Below are 22,826 nucleotides of genomic sequence, written 5' to 3' on the forward strand. Positions count from 1 at the left end.
TTTGCAGCTTTAGACCATTTGCACCCCCTTGTGGTGAATCTGTGAATCTCCTTATATAAAAAAAACATGGAAGAAAATGCTGTGCACAGTTTAGATGCAGGCTTTTGCAAAAGGCTGGCGTTGCACCCATGTGAAATCAATCAAAGCCCATGTCATTATTATTGACATGTATTTATAGTGTCATTAAAGTGTAAGTAGCTTTTATTTGATGGTGTTTGCAATCACTCCGAGTAGCTCTGTGGCTCCAATATTGAGTTATTATCAATCTGACTCTGCTTGGCTTTGAGCTTGAGCTAGGGATTCTAAACTCCAGCACGGAACACCCTTCCTCATTCCATTCAACGACAATGTAACCCTTCAGCCCCACCTGCTCAACATTTATAAGTCGCTGCCTAGAGACAGCACAGGGGACCACGACATTCACTAGTTTCGATAGAGCTCTTTGTGATTGTCCACAGAAGTATAAACAACAGGGAAGACCCCAGCTTAACTAGCTGATGTATTCATATCAATGAAGCAGACAGTCACAATTTGATAATCCATTTTATAAGACAGATATACATTTGACATGAGAATCTTTATTTCTCTTCAGCCTTCCTCTCGCTCCTCTATCACGGACACATGATGAAATTACAATGGACTCAGATCAAATCTCAGATTCAAGGACCTCAGTCTATTTTAAAGCTCTAAACAGTGGCAGATCTATTATAACAGTGCTATAACTATATGGATCCTGCTGGTGCTATCCTCCCCAGGAGTGATTTATTGAACCAGTTATTTAGAATAAATATAACATGTGTTAAATCAGGTTTTCTTGTCATTGTATGCAAAACTGTACTACACACCCTGAATGTCAATCCTGTAAATTGAAATCACTAATGACACTACACTTCATTAACGACAGTGAAACAAAAGGCCGATTTCAATAGCAGTACAGGGGTTGAAACACTGCACCCAGTCCTGGGATTTAGAACTGACTTTCAATTAAGTATAATAACTCATATTAGTGAATCTGCACACTCAGGTGTGACGTATTCATGCTGTGATTAGTGACTGTAGTCAGTTTTGTGCTGATTTAGCAGGGGTTCAAGTTGTTCAAATTCCTGGCACCTGGTCATTTCAATAATCTAACTAAACAGGGGACGTTTGAAAGATTAAACATTTGAACAGCCAACAAAGTACGGTTTCTGGTGCAGTTAAATGCATAGCAGAACGGTGGAAATGTGAACAGTCGCCCTTTTTTGTATTATTTGCAATTAAATGCTGACAGCATGATTAGATCTTAAAGGTTACAACTAGCAATGCAAATAAATAAGACAAGGTAATTATGGTGTGTGCGCTCAAGACAGGGGTTACATAACTACTCGTTCTAGTAATCTGTAATATTGCAGTTTGTTATTGCCGGTAAAGCTATATTCAATAACAAACAAGGTCTAGACGAGCACAAAATTGATCCAAACGGAGCGCTCACCTTGCCTGCCGCATTATCCAATGAGGTCTTTCGTCTCTTTTTAGTTCTCTCTGATTGGAGGTTTTAGCAGTACTGTACTGTGTTCATGCGCATTACGGTAGTTGAGACGTAGCTAGTGTAGTTCTTCTTTAGCTAGTTCTATTTATCGACATTCTTTATTTTCTGTTTATTATACAAAACGTCTTCTACGTGTAAGCGTGCCAATTGTATTTGCATGTATCAATGCGTGACGCATACTACTTTACTTGCTCATGTCTATGGAAGCTTTAACCTTTAAATCTGCATTGTTGTTGTGTATAATTTACTAACCAGACGTCGTGGCTTAACGTAGTTAACTTTCTTATTTGGTGTTTAACTTTTCTGAATTCTACTAATGTGCCCCCGTGCACAATTTAAAACCACAAAGGTGTGCACCTGTGGTAGAACTATGCAAATTAAATGCATGCAGTCAGTACTATTAACGGCTGTGCTTTGTGCATTTTAAACCCTAGATGGCTGCCGCTGAAAGGACGTTTTCTGACGTTAAGGAAGTTATTCTTTCTGCGCATAAAGACACAGTTGCTGAAGATAAAGTCGGCTTCTATAACAAATGGGCAAATAATTATGAACAGGTAATATCTGTCATAGACTTGCAACGTTAAAAACAATTCGAGGAAGTGCTACAGTATTTTGCAATGCTTAATATAGCCGCCAGGTGGTGTCGTTATGTTACTACTGTGTCATCTAGTATTACCGTAATTATAAAAATCATGATTTCTGTAATTGTTTAAGAACGGATCAGACTGGAATTAAAATGACGATTTTGAATGTTCCAAATCTAACCAAAAAAAATTACTAAAAAGAAAATAAAAACGTACAGCCGAAGTCTATTCTATGGAGTAGTGGTTAGGGTTCTGGACTCTTGACCAGAGGGTTGTGGGTTCAATCCCAGGTGGGGGATACTGCTGCTGTACCCTTGAGCAAGGTACTTTACCTAGATTGCTCCAGTAAAAAAAAAAAAAAAAAACTATATAAATGGGTAATTGTGTGTAAAAATAATGTGATATCTTGTAACAATTGTAAGCCACCCTGGCTAAATATGTCTGCTAAGAAATAAATAATAATATTCTGAAGTAGACTCCTTGAGCCGTTTCCCACAGAAGCTTGTTCAATGCAGCTAAAGTTATTTATCAAGCTCTTTTTTTGGGGGGGGGGGGGGCAGGATGTAGATATACTGGATTACCGGGCCCCTTATCTGGCTGCAGAGTGCCTGTCTGCAGCTTTTCAAGGAGACAGGGCTCGAGCGGTGGTTCTTGACGTGGCATGCGGCACTGGACTGGTCGCCTCATTGGTAAATATGAAGAGCTGTGACACTGGGCTCAATGCACACAACTGTACTGCTTTAAAGATTACACTCCAGCGAAGAAGCCAAGGTGCAGCACGTAAATAGCAACACAAAAGAGGTCTTGTGCAGTTAGCTTTGAATCGTTAGCACCTGGTTTGCCCAGGCCAGCTTGTAACAGTTCCTGTGTGCAGTTACAGAAAATGGGGTTCCAGAATTTCCACGGTGTGGATGGCAGTGAGGGGATGCTGCGCCTGGCCCATAGTAAAGGACTGTACCAGGACCTGAAGCAGTGTATTCTGGGAGCTCGGCCACTTCCAGCTCCAGCCGGTATACTTTTGCTGGTTTAGATTGATTTATTTATGAGCTACAAACAGCTCTTTTACAAAGACATCCCATTAGGAAAGGCAGGAGCTTGTTACTGTTGCACACAAGCATGCAGTAAGCACAGTCTTATAATCCATGTATTATTGCAATCACTTCACATTATTTGCAATTACGAGGCTGGTTTAAATAATCTTTTAAAATGAGAAAGTGCCACTGTGGATCTGAGTTCTGTGGGTAGTTTATTCCAGTCTCAAAAGCAAAAGCTATATCTCCAATAGTCTCCCAGTTGGTATTTTGAGTTATCACTGACATTTCTTAAGGAATTTCGAATTTAAATTTGCTTTCAGTGGCTCTAACAAGGCTGAATTAATCAATGCATTTCCCAACAAGATAAACCACAGATTATAATCTTTTGGATTATTTAATAGCACTGCAGAATCACCATGGGTTGCATCAACCCACATAAGCACAGTTATCAAGTATGGGCTTAAAATAAAACATGTGATGTTATTATTACTTCAGCCCTTTCTAATCTACATTCATTGTTAAATTGTTTTAGCCTACGTTTCTTTAGGCAGTAAAGATGACCTGTTATTTGCTGCCTGTTTCAGAGAGTTATGATGCTGTTCTTATAGTTGGGGCTCTCAGTGTTGGACAAGTTCCCTGCAGCGTCATTAGAGAGCTGTGGCAGGTCACAAAGCCAGGTGAGTTCTTGGGGATGAGATGCAGGGAGAAGAGCAGGCATGAAAGGATTGAGATCTAATAATCATTTAAGCAACGATTTACCGTGAGATAACAGCCTGCCGAGTGGATAAAATCCAAGATGAAGTCGGTGCTAGTTTTTATAAGGTTTTGGTCTTTCCTTTTTCTAAGGTCCTGGATTTTACTTGCAATAACAGTCATTTAGCTTGACGACAGGCTGGTGTCGATGTGCTGTCAATGGGGACTTTGTGATGTTTGTTAGCAGGCCAAAGTTTGGAATCCCAGTAAAAGGGAATGTCAGAGAGGATTCCACTTGTCACGTACTAGAATGCACCGTGTTCTATTCTGTCAGTACATAACCAGATGCCCAAGCCTGTTATGTACTGCAGGGGATTTGGTGCTAAGCTAATCGACCTACATGCTGTTCCAGGAGGATATGTGTGCATGACCACAAGGGCCAACGCCTCTAACAGGGAATATAAGGAGGAGCTGGAGTCTGTGCTGCAGCTGATGGAGCAGACAGGCTTGTGGAGCAGAGTGACAGTGCTGGAAGAAGACCTGTGGGAGAAGGCTGTGTCAGACCAAGAATCAGGCTACATCCCCGGGGTAGTGTACCTGTACAGGAAGTCTGTGGGAGCGACACATGAACAGTTCAGTGCAATGAGTCAATAAGTATAACATTGTAAGAGGATAGCGCCCCCTATGGTTGTCACTCAAAATCATTGGAATTCATATCAATCTCAAGTTCTGTTATAGTTACAGTGAAAAAAAAAAAGTTATTTTCCAATTACTTAAATCATCTTCTCTTTCCCAAATGTGTCATTGCTGTAGTAGAATCCTGTTGCTGGCTTGTCATACAATAACAAATAACAAACCAGAAATAAACAACTCAATTAAAAAAAAAAAGTTTTATGTGTGGTCGGTAATGTACCTGTATTATTAATTGAAGCTCAGTGTTAATGTACCTGTATTATTAATTGAAGCTCAGTGTTAATGTACCTGTATTTTGAAGTGTATCCAAGATTTTTATACAGGTTACAGATTACTAGCCATGTCTTTAAACAGATACGGAGGACTTTAAGACATATCATTTATTTAAAACTGAAGAGATTTTGTTGTGTATTTTAGGAGGGTATGTGGGCATAACTGCGTTGGGCAACAGGTTACCAAGGCTTTCAGAAAGGGGACCGAGTCTTTGCTTCAGGGGATGGAGCAAAAAGGGGCTGTGGGAAACAGTGGTAACAAACGAGGGAGAGAAGTTTGAAAAGGCAGGTTTGGAAGATACTTCAGACTACATGCCTGGGTATGTGTATGTGTGCAAAAAGGCTTAAACATCCTCTTCTAAAGACAGGCAGCTGCAGCTGATAGTTGAGTTTTTGAATTTCTTTTCCATGCTGTATATAATGTACCTCACGGCATGCTGCCAACAAAAATGAACCTGACAAGCTGTGTTTAAACCGTACTGTACAGCACTTTATTAAAAAATGCATTCATTCATTTTCTACAGTTCAATTTAGCCCTACATACATTTGAGTGGGTGGGAAAGGCAAATTTCCACTTGCACATTCTCAGACAGATAGCACATTGAATTCGAGCACATTTGCATTTAGAACGCAATAATTTCAAACACAATAAAAAGGTATAAGGTATATTTTTCCCATCTCTGTTTATCCCATTCCAAGTGTTATATGTATAAGTCCAAAGGAATGCCATGCACGTGCATCACATAAACTCTTAAAGTAGAAATATAAGTGTACAGGTTCATTAAAAAATATAATAACAGCACCCAGTCTTTAGCTCTAGTATGATGCTATTGTAGTAAAATAGATTTCAGACCAATGCTAATAAAAAAATAAGTGGTACTTTTACAGTATATCTCTACATATGCAACATAATACAATCTCAAGGATTTTCAAGCTAACAAGCGTTCATGAAATAGCTGATTGAAAGAGTACACTCAAATCATGTTAACACTTTAGTTTCAGGAGCCGTTATAAGTGGTTATAATAGCAACAAAAACAATATGGCAAAAGTGTATAACTATTGCAAAAGCAAAGCCACCACATACAATGGGTGAGACAGGCGTAGAAAGACAGACAGACAGACAGACAGACAGAAACACAAACAGACCTGAAATGCTATATCCGTTATAACTGATTATAAAAAAAAAACAATGGCAAAAGTGTATAATAATAGTCTTATTATTTCTAATTGTATTCTATAATTGTTAATAGTAAAATTAATAACATGTTTATAATCACATATAACTAAAGTGTTAGGATCCCTAAAAATCTTTTTCTACAAAATACAGTAAAAGTTGACTGTATTTTGATGACCCATTAGGTACCAGGAATCAACAGACATCTTCTTGTATCTCTTTAGCATTAAAACAATGTTGTTTATTATGTTCTCAGCCTATTTCTCCTGCTACAGCGCAATAAATTGACACTATATATATATATATTCCTTCTCAGTTTGAATAATACTAATATAATAACATCCACAACTATAAAACACTGAATAGTGGTTCATTTAAAAATACTAAAAGAAACAAATTCAGTATCTTTCAGTGACGTTAACAGATTTACGTTTATATGTACTGTACACAAAGCTGTCCTTTTGGATTCATAATAGTAAATGAACTATACTTTGTGATATATTCCCATATATTCTGTTTCTGACAGGGCTGTTTTACACGCTGCACAAACTGTGGTGTCAGGTGGGGTCATATTACCTGTAACACAGAGTGAAGGGAAGGATTTCCATTAAACTTGTAGCACTGTAGCTGGAAAAGTAGGCTTCATCTGAGAGAAAAAGTCTGGAAAATAAAAATATTAAAAAGCAAAAACCACAAGTACTTGTGAGAATGTGCCATTGTTATTAATATGTAAGAAAATGTTTCACTTAAGATGTGTGACAACAACCTGTCCAGCTGCTCCAGTTTTGGCAATTCAGTTTTTCAAAGCAGATTTGAAATCCTCCAGGGACACTTTTTTTTAATAAAATACTTTTAGAAACTTGATTTTAGTATTTCTAAATGTGCCACTATTGAGTGCTTTCTAGTTATGGGTGATTTAATAAAATACTGTATAAAGCAGATCAGATGCGGGAAAAGTATTTAGGAAATAGATGTAATTGTAATTGTGAAGACATCAAATTAATGGGGAGTTTCACAGAACCCAATTAGCAATACAATTGAACCAATGTTACCTTAGGCAAGTAAGTCCAAGATTAGTGCTAATTAGAGTCTATGAAAGCTTCTACTGAGTTCCTTGGATCAAAATGCAAGGTGCTTCTCTTTTTGGTGAAGCTGAGCTTTAACCCTTACTGATGTAGAAGATATCGTTACCCTAAAACAGGACCGGTATTAGTCATTATGCCAACTGAAGACTAAACCTCCACTCCGATAAGGGAAATCCCAGCACCTCCTTACAATCAACATGCATGTGATTTCACACATAGTTCTTTATGGCATAGCTGCTGTGGGTGGTCGATTTGGCAGGGGTGTACCTCATGGGGTAGTTTTTCTCTCTGGGAGGGCAGGTGCAACAGAGGAACGCCCCGCCGAATAAGAGGAAGCCGCCAGTTGCCCAGCCCACATAGAGTGCAGCCCCCAGCTCTCTCTTTAGAGCTTCTGGGACCAGAGGATTGTAGAAGTCATGGATGATAGTGTTGGCTGTCCAGCAGACGGGGACCAAGGTCAGGACGCCAGACAGGATGAAGGTGATCCCAGAAACAAGCACGATTCTGGCTTTGACTCTTTTGTTTTCCAGGCAGTTGGTGCACTGAGCCCCCATTAGGAAGATCAGGAAACCAAGACAAGCCAACACTATGGTGATGACCAGCAAGCCTCGAGCAGCCTGGAGATCAGGGGACAGATCCAGCAGGGAGTCGTAGATCTTGCACTGCATTTTCCCTGTGCTCTCGTACACGCAGTTCATCCAAAGCCCTTCCCAGAAGACCTGGGCCACCACGATGTTGGTTCCAATGAAAGCCGTCACTCTCCACATAGGCAGTGCGCAGATCAAGATGGTGCCTGCCAATCCCGCCATGGACATGGAAAGGCCCACAATTTGGAACACCATAGCAGCTACTGTGACAGGATTCTAGCTAATAAGAGACAAAAACACAGGAAAGGGCTCAGTGTAAATGTCATTTCAATTTTAAATTAAAAAATGATGCTTTGCACAACAACTGACACCTGCATAACAGAGCTGAGGTACAGCTCAGGGTGGATACACTCTGTTTACGAACATAGCACCAGAAAAGTGTAAAAGATTCAGAACAAGATTAGGTTGTTCGGCCCATAATGGCTGATCTTGCATGCCATTTGCCTTTACTAAGGGGGTCTAATTTAATAGGACAGAATTTGTGTTTAAGATGTTACTTCTTCACCTGGTAGGCTATTACAGTACATGCACCAATAAGTGTTCCCCTCTGCTGTTAGGTATGCCAGGCTCTGTCATTCTGAACAGATTTGAGTTATTTAAATAACTCTTCAATAGCAATGTCTCCACGTTGACTACATTGCAGTTCCTTGGAATCCCACTAGATGTCACTAGAACTCCATTTAATCATCTCCACACAGTAAATAAGCTTGAATATGTTTAGTACTGGGATGTCCTTTAGTCTTCGTGGGTTTGCAGCACACAGTTCTGTCCACTAGCTGTATAACAAGTCTGGTAAATAATTTGTGTGCTGTTCTCATTACAGTATGTATGTTGGATCACAACATATTGGCACAAACGTTGGAAAAAGACATACTTTCTATAATCTATGCAGGACTGATTTTAACGTTGGGACGTGTGGAGTAAGAATTGACAATGTGTGTGGTTCAGCAAATCTGTTCTGAGATTCACACACTGCAAAATATTCTGCAGGAAAGTCTAAAAGTCACACAAATAGTGCATCAGCATTGCTTTAGAAATTCAGATTGACTGATAATGCGTTTACATACAGCAATAGTGTGCTCATTTAAAATAGAAGACAGCTGACAATGAAATGTTACTGACAGCGGTATTCTTGATCCGCCACATATGTGCAGTGGAATGAGTAACATTGCAATACCACGTTGTTGTTTTTAACTTGTAAAGTAGGTGCCGTAGCTCCCCCTTTGATGACGAAGTCAATGTGCAGTACCAAACTCAGCCTATAGGTGTGCTGTGTGATGAAAGTAACAACGCCTACTGGACCTGCTGCCAAATCAGCCACCTGCAACTACAGTACAATAAGAACCACGGGGGCCAGGAGAGAGCTGGATTGTGAAGAATGCCATGGTTATTTTTCTGTTTGATATGTTTCCGTTTTAAAAGCAGTTAGAAGGAAGTAACGTGGATTAGTTGTATGCCTTTGTCTTATGTAGGTATTCACTTCAATTCAGGCCACTAAGATTGCAGTTCACAAAAAAGCTCCTTTATTTTGAAAATTCAGTGTTGACAGATATGGTTAAATGACACTTAACATAATATTTATATTTGTTTCGATCACAAAGCAGTTTATTAATTCAGATGCAGTGACTTGTTTAAAACTCTGGGTTACAATTGTAACGGTTGCTCACGTCGAGTTACAGTAGGCGTGTTTGATTAATTATTGTAGTAGATTCACTGTTTATTTAAGAACATAAGAACATAAGAAAGTTTACAAACGAGAGGAGGCCATTCAGCCCATCTTGCTCGTTTGGTTGTTAGTAGCTTATTGATCCCAGAATCTCATCAAGCAGCTTCTTGAAGGATCCCAGGGTGTCAGCTTCAACAACATTACTGGGGAGTTGGTTCCAGACCCTCACAATTCTGTGTAAAAAAGTGCCTCCTATTTTCTGTTTTGAATGCCCCTTTATCTAATCTCCATTTATGACCCCTGGTCCTTTTTTCTTTTTTCAAGTCAAAGAAGTCCCCTGGGTTGACATTGTCTATACCTTTTAGGATTTTGAATGTTTGAATCAGATCGCCGCGTAGTCTTCTTTGTTCAAGACTGAATAGATTCAATTCTTTTAGCCTGTCTGCATACGACATGCCTTTTAAACCTGGGATAATTCTGGTTGCTCTTCTTTGCACTCTTTCTAGAGCAGTAATATCCTTTTTGTAACGAGGTGACCAGAACTGAACACAATATTCTAGGTGAGGTCTTACTAATGCATTGTAGAATTTTAACATTACTTCCCTTGATTTAAATTCAACACTTCTCACAATATATCCGAGCATCTTGTTAGCCTTTTTTATAGCTTCCCCACATTGTCTAGATGAAGACATTTCTGAGTCAACATAAACTCCTAGGTCTTTTTCATAGATTCCTTCTTCAATTTCACTCTCTCCCATATGATATTTATAATGCACATTTTTATTGCCCGCATACAATACTTTACAGTTTTCTCTATTAAATTTCATTTGCCATGTGTCTGCCCAATTCTGAATGCTGTCTAGATAATTTTGAATGACCTTTGCTGCTTCAACAGTGTTTGCCACTCCTCCTATTTTTGTGTCGTCTGCAAATTTAACGAGTTTGTTTACTACACCAGAATCTAAATCATTAATGTAGATTAGGAATAGCAGAGGACCTAATACTGGTCCCTGTGGTACACCACTGGTTACCTCACTCCATTTTGAGGTTTCTCCTCTAATCAGTACTTTCTGTTTTCTACCTGTTAACCACTCCCTAATCCCTACTGCGTTCAGTTTGAGAATTAATCTTTTATGCGGGACTTTGTCAAAAGCTTTCTGGAAATCTAAATAGACCATGTCGTATGCTTTGCAGTTATTCATTTTCAATGTTGCATCCTCAAAAAAGTCAAATAGGTTAGTTAGACGTGATCTCCCTTTCCTAAAACCATGCTGGCTGTCTCCCAGGATATTGTTACCATATAGGTAATTTTCCATTTTGAATCTTATTATAGTTTCCATAAGTTTACATATAATAGAAGTCAGGCTTACTGGTCTGTAGTTACCTGGTTCGGTTTTGTCTCCCTTTTTGTGGATCGGTTTTACGTTTGCTATTTTCCAGTCTGTCGGTACAACCCCTGTGTCACGAGACTGTTGCATGATCTTGGTTAGCGTTTTGTAAATAACCGCTAACGTTTTTGGTGTCCATTCTGTCCTGTATGTGTTTTTAAACTAGTATTTAAAAAAAAACAAAACAAAAGAAAAACAAAAAAAAAAAAAAAAAAAAAACATTGGGGTTTTAGAGGAGTGCTGGAGATGGGGTGTATTGGTTTTATTGTGAGCCCCGTCTGCGTGCAGGTATTGAACCGCAATTGTAATTCTGTGTTAAGTTATTGTTTTAACCGCCCTGCCGTGACTGTATTTTAGATCTGACCTGTTAAGTATAGTTTACCACCTGTATTTAATAAAACGATGTTCATTGCCCGACATAACAGTGTGGTCTAGTTTAATTTCCTTCTGGCTGATCCCACCCCGATCAGAAAGAAGCGATGCCCTCCTTTTTTCATAATTAAACCTCAATCTCGTGCAATTTGAAAGACATCTTGTTTAATTGTTAGAAAACATAAATAAAACCCGATACTGTAAAGTACATAAGAATACTACTCTTGTGTATAAATACAGATGCATGAGATTCATGTTGATCTCTTGCACATAGGGTTTACAGTGCAAACATGCCCACAGACTGATCTTATCGGACCTGTCACCATGAAACAGTTTCTGTAGGTCATTCAGCACACCCCACTGATTCTGCAGTACTATAGTAATGAAATGAGTTTCCATTTTGTAAAGGGCTGCCATTTAAAAAAAAATCCCACTGTCTCCAATTTTTTTTATTTTTTTATTTATTCCTGAACAGTTAGAAATTCTCGTTTTAATCTTGCTTTCCTGGTTTTAAGGCCACTGTCTATTGGAGTAAGTTACAGAAAATGTGTGGTTTTGTACTAGTTGTGATATGATCTGTTCAACTGATAACAGAAAACAAAAATGATATGCTTTGCTTTAGAATAACTGCGTTCAAGTTTATAAATCATTTTTTCTTTTTTTCTTTTTGTACCTATTACAGAATAAAGGTATACAGGTGTATTTTGGTATATCATTCTAAATGATCACTACCAGAATGTAAAATCTAATGACTTAATTCCTTTACTTTTTGTGTTTGTCAGGTTATTATACAGGTACTACACTAGGGGCTAAAGAACAGATTTTTTTTTTTGTAAGAACTGTTACTATTTTTAATTTTGCAACATTTTAATACAGCCACACACACACACACACACACACACACACACACAACGAAATACCGTTATTTAAAATATACAAGGATTAATAGACCATATTAATCACTAGTTTATTTATTTATTTTTTTAAACAGATGTCATTCAAAAATAGGAGTATTCATATTCATATGTTCAGAAAAAAAAACATGTTGGAATTTACAATTTAAACAATATAATGGACGGTTACTGCAAATCATAAAAGTTACTACTGTTTAAATTATAGCTTATTTTATTAGAATGGATTGATGTTTTTCAGTTTTCTTTACCTGTTGGATATGCTCACTGAATTTCTTTTACAAATACAAAAAAAAATCTGTTCTTTTGTTTAGCTGCTTAGCTTAGTCCAGATTGTTTTCTGTCATGAAAAGAGATATTTCCAAGTACAATACTACACAGAAAAAAAACAAAAAACAAAACAATAGACATGAAAAAGTGGGAGGTAGATAGATCACCGCCAGGAATTACCCGAAACTTGAATCCCACTACAAAATGAGATGAGTTCAGCTGCCAGCCCACCTGGTTTTCCTTTATGTTGAGCAAAATAAGGTCTGTCTGTGACCTCGGTCAAGCTTTGAGCAATAAGAGGGCCTCATTAAATTAAAAGTAAGCATGGCTATAACCAGGTGCGTATACATCATGGGCTAAATTATCTATCATGTTTGTTTTTTTTTAAATAGTAGAAAAGCACCCAATTAAGTTACCAACCCAGAAATAAACAGCTGAGATATTTATTTTAGGCGCTTGCGATTAGTCTAAAGTGGTTTTATTATTCAGTTTAGAAATACAAATGATGGTTTTTTTTTTCTTTCCGAGAAAAAAAATGTGGTACTGATGATTTGGAGTAAACAGCTTTGAGAATTTAGCCTTGCGTGTTTCTCTGGCATCTAGATATACACAATCAACTATCTTCAGAGGTTTATACAAATGCCTTCTCTACAGCTCCAGATCTTGGTGCAGAATATTTGGCAGAGTAGGAATGGCCATATCGCGGCGGACAGGAGCAGCAGAGCAGACCTCCTCCCAGCAACAGAAGAGCAGCAGCACCCCATCCAATGTACAATGAAGCGCCAAGCTCCCTTCTTTGGGCATCATTAAGCAAAGGGTTGTAGAAGTCCCTGATGATGGTGTTGGCAGACCAGCAGACAGGGATCATGATGAGGACTCCAGCAATGATGAAGATGATGCCTGAGACAATGCAGATCTTGGCTTTGGTGGATTCATCCTCCACGCAGTTGGTGCACTTTCCTCCAACAATGGACATCATGAGACCTATGATGGCCACCAAAATAGCAATCACAACCATGGCTCGGGCTGCCTGGAGATCCTGAGGGAGAGCCAGCATGGAGTCGTAGACCTTGCACTGCATCTGCCCGGTGCTCTGCACCACACAGTTCATCCAGAGTCCCTCCCAGATGGTCTGAGATGTCACAATGTTGCTGCCGATGAAAGCCGTCACCTTCCACATGGGCAGTGTACAGATGATAATAGTTCCAATCCATCCAGTCATGGCTAGGGCAATGCCCAGAATCTCAATCCCAACAGATGCCATCAAGGTGCTTCTTGGTTTTACTTTAATAAACCTGGTACAAAGAATCGTAAAGGTGTGTTTCCCCCTGAGAAGTGACCTCAAAAGTGTTCTTGGAGGACATGCAAGCTGGTAGATATATGCCTTCCTGAAGGGTGGGGTTTTCTCTTTCCATGCCCATGACCCGCTGCTTGATAAATATACCAGCCCAACTGGTTTTCTTTTATGTTGAGCAAAATAAGGGGATAGGGGTAACCCTGGTCAGTCCTTGAGAAATACGACTTATATGCCAAAACATAAAGTCGCTTCATTAAACTGAAAGTTAGGATGGCTACAGCCAGGTTCATATACATCACACGTTTCTCTAAATATATGTGAATAACAGTGCCCCACAATCCTGTGTCATTTACACTCAAATATAATTTGCTGGTGTCTGGTTTTGGCTCCAGATCTTGTTTCAAGGGTGTTCCGGGCCCGATTCGAAAACTCAAATCCGCTAAGAAAAGGTTTCGTTAACTGAAAATGTGAATTAATTCATCAAAAAGCTCTTACCAAAAAAACAATCCTGAAGAAAGCATTCCTTCAAACATCCCATCATTTTTTTAGAGCCTTCAGTGACACAACTCTAATACGTTCACGATAAGACACAGGATTACACCAGTGTGATAAATGCAATAAGTCTTATCTAATTAAAACATGCATGAACTATGACAAAAGAGGTCAGCTTTACTAAGTGCTTTCAGATAAGCATTGAATGTTTGTTGTAGAAATGTTATCACAAGGGGTTCTTTTTGAAGATGCAGAATTGAGCTGATTGAGTTAGTGCATATTTGGAGTAATTTTCCATCAGTTTAAGGGGTGGTGTTTGTTTCTACCCAGTTTTAAGTTGTTTAATTTGTCCCATGAAACATCCCTCCAGAAACTAAAGTAGTTCTTGTTTTTTATACCTATTTACCCTGCAGTGGAACAGCCCCCCTTGGTTTACTGTTTTCAAAAGTGAGTAGTGGGTGCAGAATACTGTTCCTCGAAGTCCTGAATCCTCCTGCTCTTTGTTCCAACTGTTACCTATATTACTCAACTGAACTTTCTGCCAGGTCTCAATCAGTTCATGATTTAATGATATCTATAAATATAATACACACTTAAAATAAAATAAAAACATGTTTACTGCAAAGTTTTACTTGAAGAAACAGAGTTTTTGTTTTGTTTTTTCCTGCTCTCATAATTAAGACCCTGTGAAAATCGCGGACATTTTCTTTAAAATTCACAGCTGTGTTACGGGTAAAGTGTCATATTTCGCAGAATGTGCACGGAAATGTTATAAATTACGTGTACAGATTCTTATTTTTTTTGAAACAGCAAATATACAGATAAATGCACTGACATTAAAATTAACATCAAAGTTACTCAAGCACTTTACAATAGCTTGTGAAACAGTGTTGTAATAATTAATAGTCTGTAGGTAAAGTGTATCTGCAAGGACAGCTTTCAGTTCTAGTACGTCAGGTGCATGTTAACCATTAGGTCTTGCAAAACAAATGAAACGTCTGACCCATACTGATCTTGTGCATCAGTCAACTCGTCAGTGTGACCACTGACAAGCAACCAGACTGTTTTACTAATTCCATAATCTCCTGCTTGTGATACTCTGCAACTTTGGGTAAGTATTGATGTCTCAGCTGGGCCGATGAAGGAACCGCTCCACCATTTGCTACACTCTGTATGAAGAATTTCCGTTACTTTTGCGTGTCCAATTTTTCAAAATGGATATTTGCTTAAACAAATGCCTCTGTCAGGTCAAAATTTAATAAGTGTACTTTTGGAATATGGAAATCACCATTTTTTGTTTCTTTGGAAGTAAAGCAGTCATAGTACTGCTCTGGATTTCCGCCTTTCTCTTTAGGTGAATACTTCCTGTCAACAGACGAGTTTCGGTAGTGATCTACAGTAACGTTGCAGGATGTACAGAAGAGCTTACCTCCATCGCTGTGTAAAACACCTGCTGGATACTGCTTTACGTGGTCTGCTGCAGACACATTTTTAGCCCTTTTAGAGACATTCATTTTGTTGTTACAGTGTGTAGTATTTTAATTTCCCGCTTAGATTGCATATAGTCAAATGACATAAACATTGCACAGCACCGTGTGCATGGCGAATATTACACGCAGACACATAGCAGAGCTGTACAGTTTCGTTAATGTGATTTATTTTTTGTATGAAATACAAATAATTATGAAATTATTTTTATTTCTTAAGAATATTGTAAAAGTCGCGGTATTGGGCTAATTTCACAATTTCCTCTCAGCCCCTGAAATCGCAATTTTCACATAATAATATGATACATTTAACTGGATATTACAATTGGAATATTCACAAAAAACAAAACAAAAAAAAAACCACAGATAAGTTTTGGCAAAGGACAAAACAAAATGGTACATGGTTAGATACTTAAAACAAGGTGAAACTGATCACTCTCATCAATATCCGGAACTTAAGACTTGCCTAAGAGGCTAACAATGATTGGTATGTTTAGGGTTTGTTGTATCTTGATTATACTGCGTTTGTATTTTTTTAGCAGTATTAGCAATAAAAAGTATGTCTCTGCGAGCCTACGTGAATTTTTTTTAATCCCGCGATATGGAAATTATTATCGATATCGAACGATACCGATATCATATCAAAATATCGATATTGGTGCCCACCCCTAAACTTAGCCAATTTGCTGAGTAAGGTCACTCTTACAAGAACTCACTGCAAAATACCAAAAACCAAGAAGCATCTACCACATGCAATTCAGGTTCTTAATGTCATGATGGGGGCTGTGTAGTCCAGTGGTTAAGGAAAAGGGCTTGTAACCAGGAGGTCCCCAGTTCAAATCCCACCTCAGCCACTGACTCATTGTGTGACCCTGAGCAAGTCACTTAACCTCCTTGTGCTCCGTCTTTCGGGTGAGACGTAATTGTAAGTGACTCTGCAGCTGATGCATAGTTCACACACCCTAGTCTCTGTAAGTCGCCTTGGATAAAGGCGTCTGCTAAATAAACTAATAATAATAATAATAATGATGTGTCAGATGTACAAACTTCTATTCCAAGTTGTTTCTCACAGTTTTTTTTATACATAAAATAAACATTTATTTTGAGCACAGGCAGTCAAAAATGTAATTATTTCTAAAGCTGTAAAATATTTCCCTGTTTTTTCTTATTTGCAGATATTTACCCATTAGCAGTTAAATGTACATGATATACATATTAGCCAGTAAATTCATGTGTTAGTGGCACTTTTTACCATAATGAAGTACCATATTTTAGCATTTTGTTTTGTCATTTACAAGAAATAGAGTACAAAGCAGCAAAGCAGATGAAAGCACACAATTACACACAAACAAAAAGGCAGGAGAAGGTAGAAAACTGACACATACGCACAGTCCAACTACAAAACGTCCCCTCTTTAACTCTTGTTAAGTTTCACACGTAAGCCTTGCTTGTAGCTGTAGATCTGGCAGCAGAATATTTAGTAGAGTAGGGCTGGTTTTCCCGAGGGGGACAGCTGCAGCAGAGCAGACCTCCTCCAAGGATCAGAAGACCAGCAGCACCCCATCCAATGTACAATGAAGCGCCAAGCTCCCTTCTTTGGGCATCAGTGAGCAAAGGGTTGTAGAAGTCCCTGATGATGGTGTTGGCAGACCAGCAGACAGGGATCATGGTGAGGACTCCAGCAATGATGAAGATGATGCCTGAGACAATGCAGATCTTGGCTTTGGTGGATTCGTCCTCCACGCAGTTGGTGCACTTTCCTCCAACGACAGACAGCAGGAGAGCAAAAAGGGCCACCAAAAGAGCAATCACAACCAAGGCTCGGGCTGCCTGGAGATCCTGAGGGAGAGCCAGCATGGAGTCGTAGACCTTGCACTGCATCTGCCCGGTGCTCTGCACCACACAGTTCATCCAGAGTCCCTCCCAGATGGTCTGAGATGTCACAATGTTGCTGCCGATGAAAGCCGTCACCTTCCACATGGGCAGAGCACAGATGATAATAGTTCCAATCCATCCGATTATGGCTAGGGCAATGCCCAGAATCTGAATCCCAACAGATGCCATCAGAATGCTTTTCTGTTTTTTTGTCTTCTTCAATAACTCTGCTACAGAGGCTCTGTTACAGTAGGTGTGTTCTCAAAAATGTTCACTGCTGAGGTGTGAGCTGCTAGTTATATGCCTCTCTCTGGGGGAGGGGGAAGTTTTCTTATCTTTTAATCAGAAACTTGTTGTGAGCAAAGAAAACCAAACCCAAATGGTTTTCTTTTATGTTACACACAATGGGAGGATGGTAAGGGGAGACCTGAGACACATTGTATGAATTTACATCAAAATGAGTCACGGCAGCAGGAACACAAGAAACAGAAACAACCAATGCTGAAGCTAGTATCTTGCAACACTCATTAAAAGATCCCCCAAAGCCTTATAAACCCATGTTTTATTTATTTTTGTTAACTCTTATCCTTGCTGTGACAGGTCATTGGTACAGGTGTAAACTATAATGTATTTATTTTTGGAATAATATATTTATACTTTAATATTTTTTCCTCCCTTGTTCACATTGATTTATATAATCACAGCACACTAATTATCACTATGTAAATGTTGGAGTTTTTTTTTTCTTTTTCTTTCACTAATTTAAACATGATATTCACCTGTTAAGCTGCATTAGGCACTGCAGCCCACTAGCACTCCTTGGGGAAAATGTCAAATTAAAAACATTGTATATGTTTAAACCTGTAACATTATAAATAAACCTAATCTAAACTGCCCTTTATTCATTTGAATAAATATTGTGAATTCACATAGACTATGCATTGAGTGAAAATACAATTTTCGCAAACATTTTAAATCAAATAAACTGCAAAAACTAAACAAAACACCCCTACACACGGTAACAACGCAGCAGCGGCTCTAACAGTAATTATGAATACAATAATTAATTTTAACACAACGGTTATTAACACAGCACTACACACATGTTAAAAGAAATGCAACAGCAGCTCTAGATTACTCTCGCGATGACAAGTCAGTTTGGAAAAGACTGAATAAACCATTTGAATTTGATTTTGATGATGATGAACTATCAGGTCACAAAACACATTCCTGTTTCTTTAGGTGGAGCATTTCCAATGGGAAACCACACGGCTGTTCCCTAAGCCGAAGTGTTCTCTTAGGAGGTGTTCCTAAACGCAGAAACTACTGTACAGTATTTACTAATATTGGTTCATCCATAACTTAAAACTCTCAATCACATGGATGGGAATATGACTCCCATTGCATAGCAGGTTGATCCAGTCCTGGTTTAACTGTGAGTTTAAAAAGACACACCTGAGCTTGTTACCGATACACTGGGGCTAGATTTTTGTAGAACATTTGACAGCACTGGAGAATCGCCTGGATTGCATTAATCACCTATCCATGGATATCCCAGAATTACTGATGAAATCCAAGCTGATTCCCTGGTGCTGTAAAAATCCAGCTGTGGCTTATCCCTGCTGGTGTTGATCACATGTACAGAATATGGGATGCATTCATTATGAATTGGTATCCTCTTACTCGCCCACCAGGGGACTGTGAGAAGTGTTATTCCGTGCATGAACGCATGCCTTAAACACGAGACAATCAACATCATTTAAAAAAAAAAAAAAAAGTCTAAACCAAAAGCTGAAAGAAAAGACAAAATATGTTTTTGTTTGTTCAGTTGTTTTTTTTTATTTGAAAATTCACCATTTCTGTAACATTCAAAACTTTCCATTAAGGGCTGTTTAAGAACCACGTTTTAAACACATTACTGGGATAAATGCTTCATATACTTCCATTCCATGTATTCTATACATTTTTCAACCACAGTGATTGCAAAAATTATCAATATCATGATATATACAGTAAAATGCTCATTCCCTAGTACAGTACCACCTTGATATGATACTAAATTATATCAGTTTTGTTGTTAGTTAGGCAATACAACGAGATCCAGTGTTGAAGGTCCTTTTGGACTGTAACAGTTTGTCTTTTTTGTTCAGGATTTGTATTTGTATTAGGCAGTCAGAATCAGTTACAACTCAGGATTAATCAAACAATTAAAATTTCGTTCCAGTTTCAATTCACACTTATTAGTTTTGATGTGAGAATACTATGGTACAGCTATGGCCAAAAATGTAGCATCACCTAGAATTTTAGGATTCCGACATAATTTTAAAAACTACATGAACATAATCTAGATATTTCATTTAACATGCAATCAAAGAAACTACAAAATAACATTGCAAAAGTCTACCTGGAAGCCATAATCATAGTACAGAATTTCATGTCATATTTAAAAATGTCAAATTTTTCTTTTTTTTTGGCAAGTTTCTGTTAAGTATACAGAGAACTACAAAGCGGTATGTAATTCAATATGTTAACGTAACATTGTTCAACAAGTTTCATTCGACTTTATGAAGCAAAATTAGTTAATTCTACAGGGTGATGCAAACCTTTGGCCATAGCTGTATATTCTTTGGTATATATCTGTAATACACACTTGATTTCTTCTTTTCTTGAATTGCTATATACTGTATATAACATTTTAAAAAACAATATTTCTTTATCAATTGTATTCCATCTTCTATGGAGCTACACAATCAAATGTCCAGAATTTTCAGAATGTTGTTATAGAACAAGACAATCCCACAGACTGTAATGCAGTATTTTTGTTCAGCCTCCCTATGTTGGATTGATTGGGGTCAACTGAATAATTAGGCTCTTGCTGAAACAAAGCCCTATAATAGAAAGGAATGGAAGAGCCTAGGTTACCTACCCCAATGCCTTATCCAAGTAAAATATAGTTAGACATACAAAGTGAGAAGTAGACTGATAAAAATAACAGAAACTACAACTAAAAATAAAAGTCCCTTCTTTCTTCAGCTTAAGGTAAGTTGTATGCATATGCCTGACTTGCAGCTGTAGATCTGGCTGCAGAATATTTAGCGGAGCAGGGCTGGTTATCCCGAGGAGGGCAGTTGCAGCAGAGCAGACCTCCTCCAATAATCAGAAGAGCAGCAGAACCCCATCCAATGTACAATGAAGCACCAAGCTCCATTCTTTGGGCATCATGAATCAAAGGGTTGTAGAAGTCACTGATGACGGTGTTGGCAGTCCAGCAGATAGGGATCATGGTGAGGACTCCAGCAATGATGAAGATGATGCCTGAGACAATGCAGATCTTGGTTTTGGTGGATTCGTCCTCCATGCAGTTAGTAAACTTTCCTCCAGCAAAGGACATTGTGAGACCTATGATGGCCAAAAAAACAGCAATCACCACCAGGATCTGGCCTGCCTGGAGATCTTGAGGGATACCCAGCACGGTGTCGTAAGTATCGCACACCATCTGCCCGGTGCCCTGCACCAGACAGGTCATCCAGGGGCCCTCCCAGACGACCTCCGATGTTATAATGTTGCTGCCGATGAAAGCCGTCACCTTCCACATGGGCAGAGCACAGATGACAATGGTTCCAATCCATCCAATCACAGCTAGGACAATGCCCAAAACCTGAAGGCCAAGAGATGCCATCATAAAACGTCTTGCTCTTTTTTCTTTTTATAAATCCGGCTTGGACGTGCTTGAAAGAGTGAGTTCTCGGAGATGATGTGAGCGATAACTTCTGTGCTTATGTTAAAAGTGATGTATGTTTTCACAACAAGGTTATACCTAGCTACAAATACCACCGGCTGAACAGGTTTTTGTTATAATACAATATTATACAATCAGATCAACCCTTAACATCCAAAAATCTTTTACCAAGTGTAATAGAAGCACTGGGTGACCAAAATACCATGTATCCTCATTCCTTACTGCAAACACTCAATTAAAAAATTGTAGAAGACTAATTAAAGTAAACAACTTGTTCAATGCCTTCTCGTCAGTGTTACGCACACTGATGAAGGAAGTAGCCAAAACTTTTTTTTTTTTTAAACAATTATTTTTATTCATTTTCCAGATTTTCTCCCAATTTTGGAATGTCCAATTCAACCTGGCTCACCGCTGCAACCCCCAAACTCAAGTCAAGTCACTTAACCTCCTTATGCTTTGTCCTTCGGATGAGACGTAAAACCAAGGTCCTATTGTAAGTGACTGTAGCAGTTGTGAAGCATAGTTCACCCCCTAGTCTCTGTAAGTTGCTTTGGATAAAAGTGTCTGCTAAATGACTAATTAATAATCACAATGTTGGCACTGCCTGAATCTTACCTGAAGGGGTCTGTACTGGACATTTTGCAATACCGTACATGTAGTGTTGAAGAGAATGGATTCTTGTTTGATAAGTCATTGCATTTCCAATTACAATAGTATAGCTTTGGGGGTGTAATGTGCTTCTGCTACCAAGTCAGACATTTCAGGGGGAAAAAGTGTCCTGCAGCACCAAATTGGTGCTCATATAATCACATTCTATCTTGCTCTGCCTGCCAGAAAAGGTATAATTTGCTAAACTTCCTTATAAAAACCATAACAAAAGCCATATTGCAACAGCTAAGTATAGATATAGACCATGCAGGGAGAAAAAAAAAATCACAATAAAACAACTGTTATATGACCTTTAATGTTTGAGGTCATTCGACGTCACACAGGAGCATGGCAGCAGGATGGACTCTTTGATAAACCCTAATGGAATGCATCATAGCAACATAGGTAGGTAAGGGCCTTATTTAGCACAGTCAGCTGATTTTTATTATCAGGTTGTTAATTTGTACTTGAGATTAAGTTAAAGGTTTTGGGGTAAAATTGTGATCTAAGGTTAGGCAAGGTTTATGTGTAAACGATCCTGGAAGTGTGAATGCTCTTGGAGCATCTTTGGTTCAAGACAAAATGATGACTTGCAACTTATTTAGGCAGGTCAGTGCCCCAGCTGTAGAATCCCAAACGTCTTCACTAACTGTGTTTATCTGAAGCTTTGAATCAGACCTAGTTAAACTACTTTTAAAGTCTCGAATGCACTGTCCTAGATGTTGGTTTTCTTAACTTTCTATCCATAATTCTAAAACACTCAGCAGTGGTACGTTTAGAAATACTAAAAGAAACATTAACTAAAAGAAATTCAATAAAAAAACATCAGTACTAACAGTACTTTTCAGTGTAGCTGCACTTATAGAATTTCTTTTAGTATTTTAAAAATTGTCTATATAATCGGTCTAAAACACTTTTTGAATTAAAGGCGGTATTCCTAGAAAATGTTATTAGAAATGAATACATTACA

General features: G+C 38.4%; 4 protein-coding genes across 7 annotated transcripts in view; 1 reads left to right on the top strand and 3 right to left on the bottom strand.

Annotated features, from left to right (window-relative positions):
- Nucleotides 1-1,557: 1,557 nt before the first annotated feature.
- LOC117964232 (methyltransferase-like protein 27) lies at nucleotides 1,558-5,279 on the top strand. 2 transcript variants are annotated; one of them, XM_034907091.2, is made up of 6 exons: nucleotides 1,558-1,662; nucleotides 1,963-2,082; nucleotides 2,673-2,801; nucleotides 2,987-3,122; nucleotides 3,731-3,823; nucleotides 4,252-5,279. In XM_034907091.2, exons 2-6 carry the CDS (start codon nucleotides 1,963-1,965, stop codon nucleotides 4,491-4,493), a joined length of 720 nt encoding a protein of 239 aa, XP_034762982.2. In that variant the 5' UTR covers nucleotides 1,558-1,662; the 3' UTR covers nucleotides 4,494-5,279. The 2 variants fall into 2 exon arrangements, with proteins under 2 accessions (XP_034762982.2, XP_034762983.2); XM_034907092.2 differs by having other exon boundaries at nucleotides 1,558-2,082.
- A 24-nt stretch (nucleotides 5,280-5,303) lies between these two features.
- The window catches only part of LOC117429107 (claudin-4-like), a 74,327-nt gene continuing 56,804 nt past the window's right edge, over nucleotides 5,304-22,826 (bottom strand). For 2 of the 3 annotated variants that reach the window (XM_058998093.1, XM_058998094.1), the window contains exon 3: nucleotides 5,307-7,931. In XM_058998093.1, coding sequence (XP_058854076.1) covers nucleotides 7,274-7,906 — 633 coding nt within the window. In that variant the 5' untranslated portion in view covers nucleotides 7,907-7,931 and the 3' untranslated portion in view covers nucleotides 5,307-7,273. Of the gene's footprint in view, nucleotides 7,932-22,826 lie in introns of all 3 variants that reach the window. The other variant, XM_058998092.1, reaches the window with a different exon arrangement.
- LOC117430471 (claudin-4-like) lies at nucleotides 12,093-13,677 on the bottom strand. Its single transcript, XM_034050521.3, has one exon. The coding sequence runs from the start codon at nucleotides 13,580-13,582 to the stop codon at nucleotides 12,950-12,952; it is 633 nt and encodes a 210-aa protein (XP_033906412.2). The 5' UTR covers nucleotides 13,583-13,677; the 3' UTR covers nucleotides 12,093-12,949.
- LOC117964231 (claudin-4-like) lies at nucleotides 15,748-21,195 on the bottom strand. Its single transcript, XM_058998105.1, has 2 exons — nucleotides 20,687-21,195; nucleotides 15,748-17,682 (listed from the first exon to the last, which is right to left on the bottom strand). Exons 1-2 carry the CDS (start codon nucleotides 21,149-21,151, stop codon nucleotides 17,026-17,028), a joined length of 1,122 nt encoding a protein of 373 aa, XP_058854088.1. The 5' UTR covers nucleotides 21,152-21,195; the 3' UTR covers nucleotides 15,748-17,025.

This window comes from Acipenser ruthenus, chromosome 24 (genome assembly GCF_902713425.1).
Source record: "Acipenser ruthenus chromosome 24, fAciRut3.2 maternal haplotype, whole genome shotgun sequence".
In the NCBI taxonomy this organism is placed as follows: domain Eukaryota; kingdom Metazoa; phylum Chordata; class Actinopteri; order Acipenseriformes; family Acipenseridae; genus Acipenser; species Acipenser ruthenus.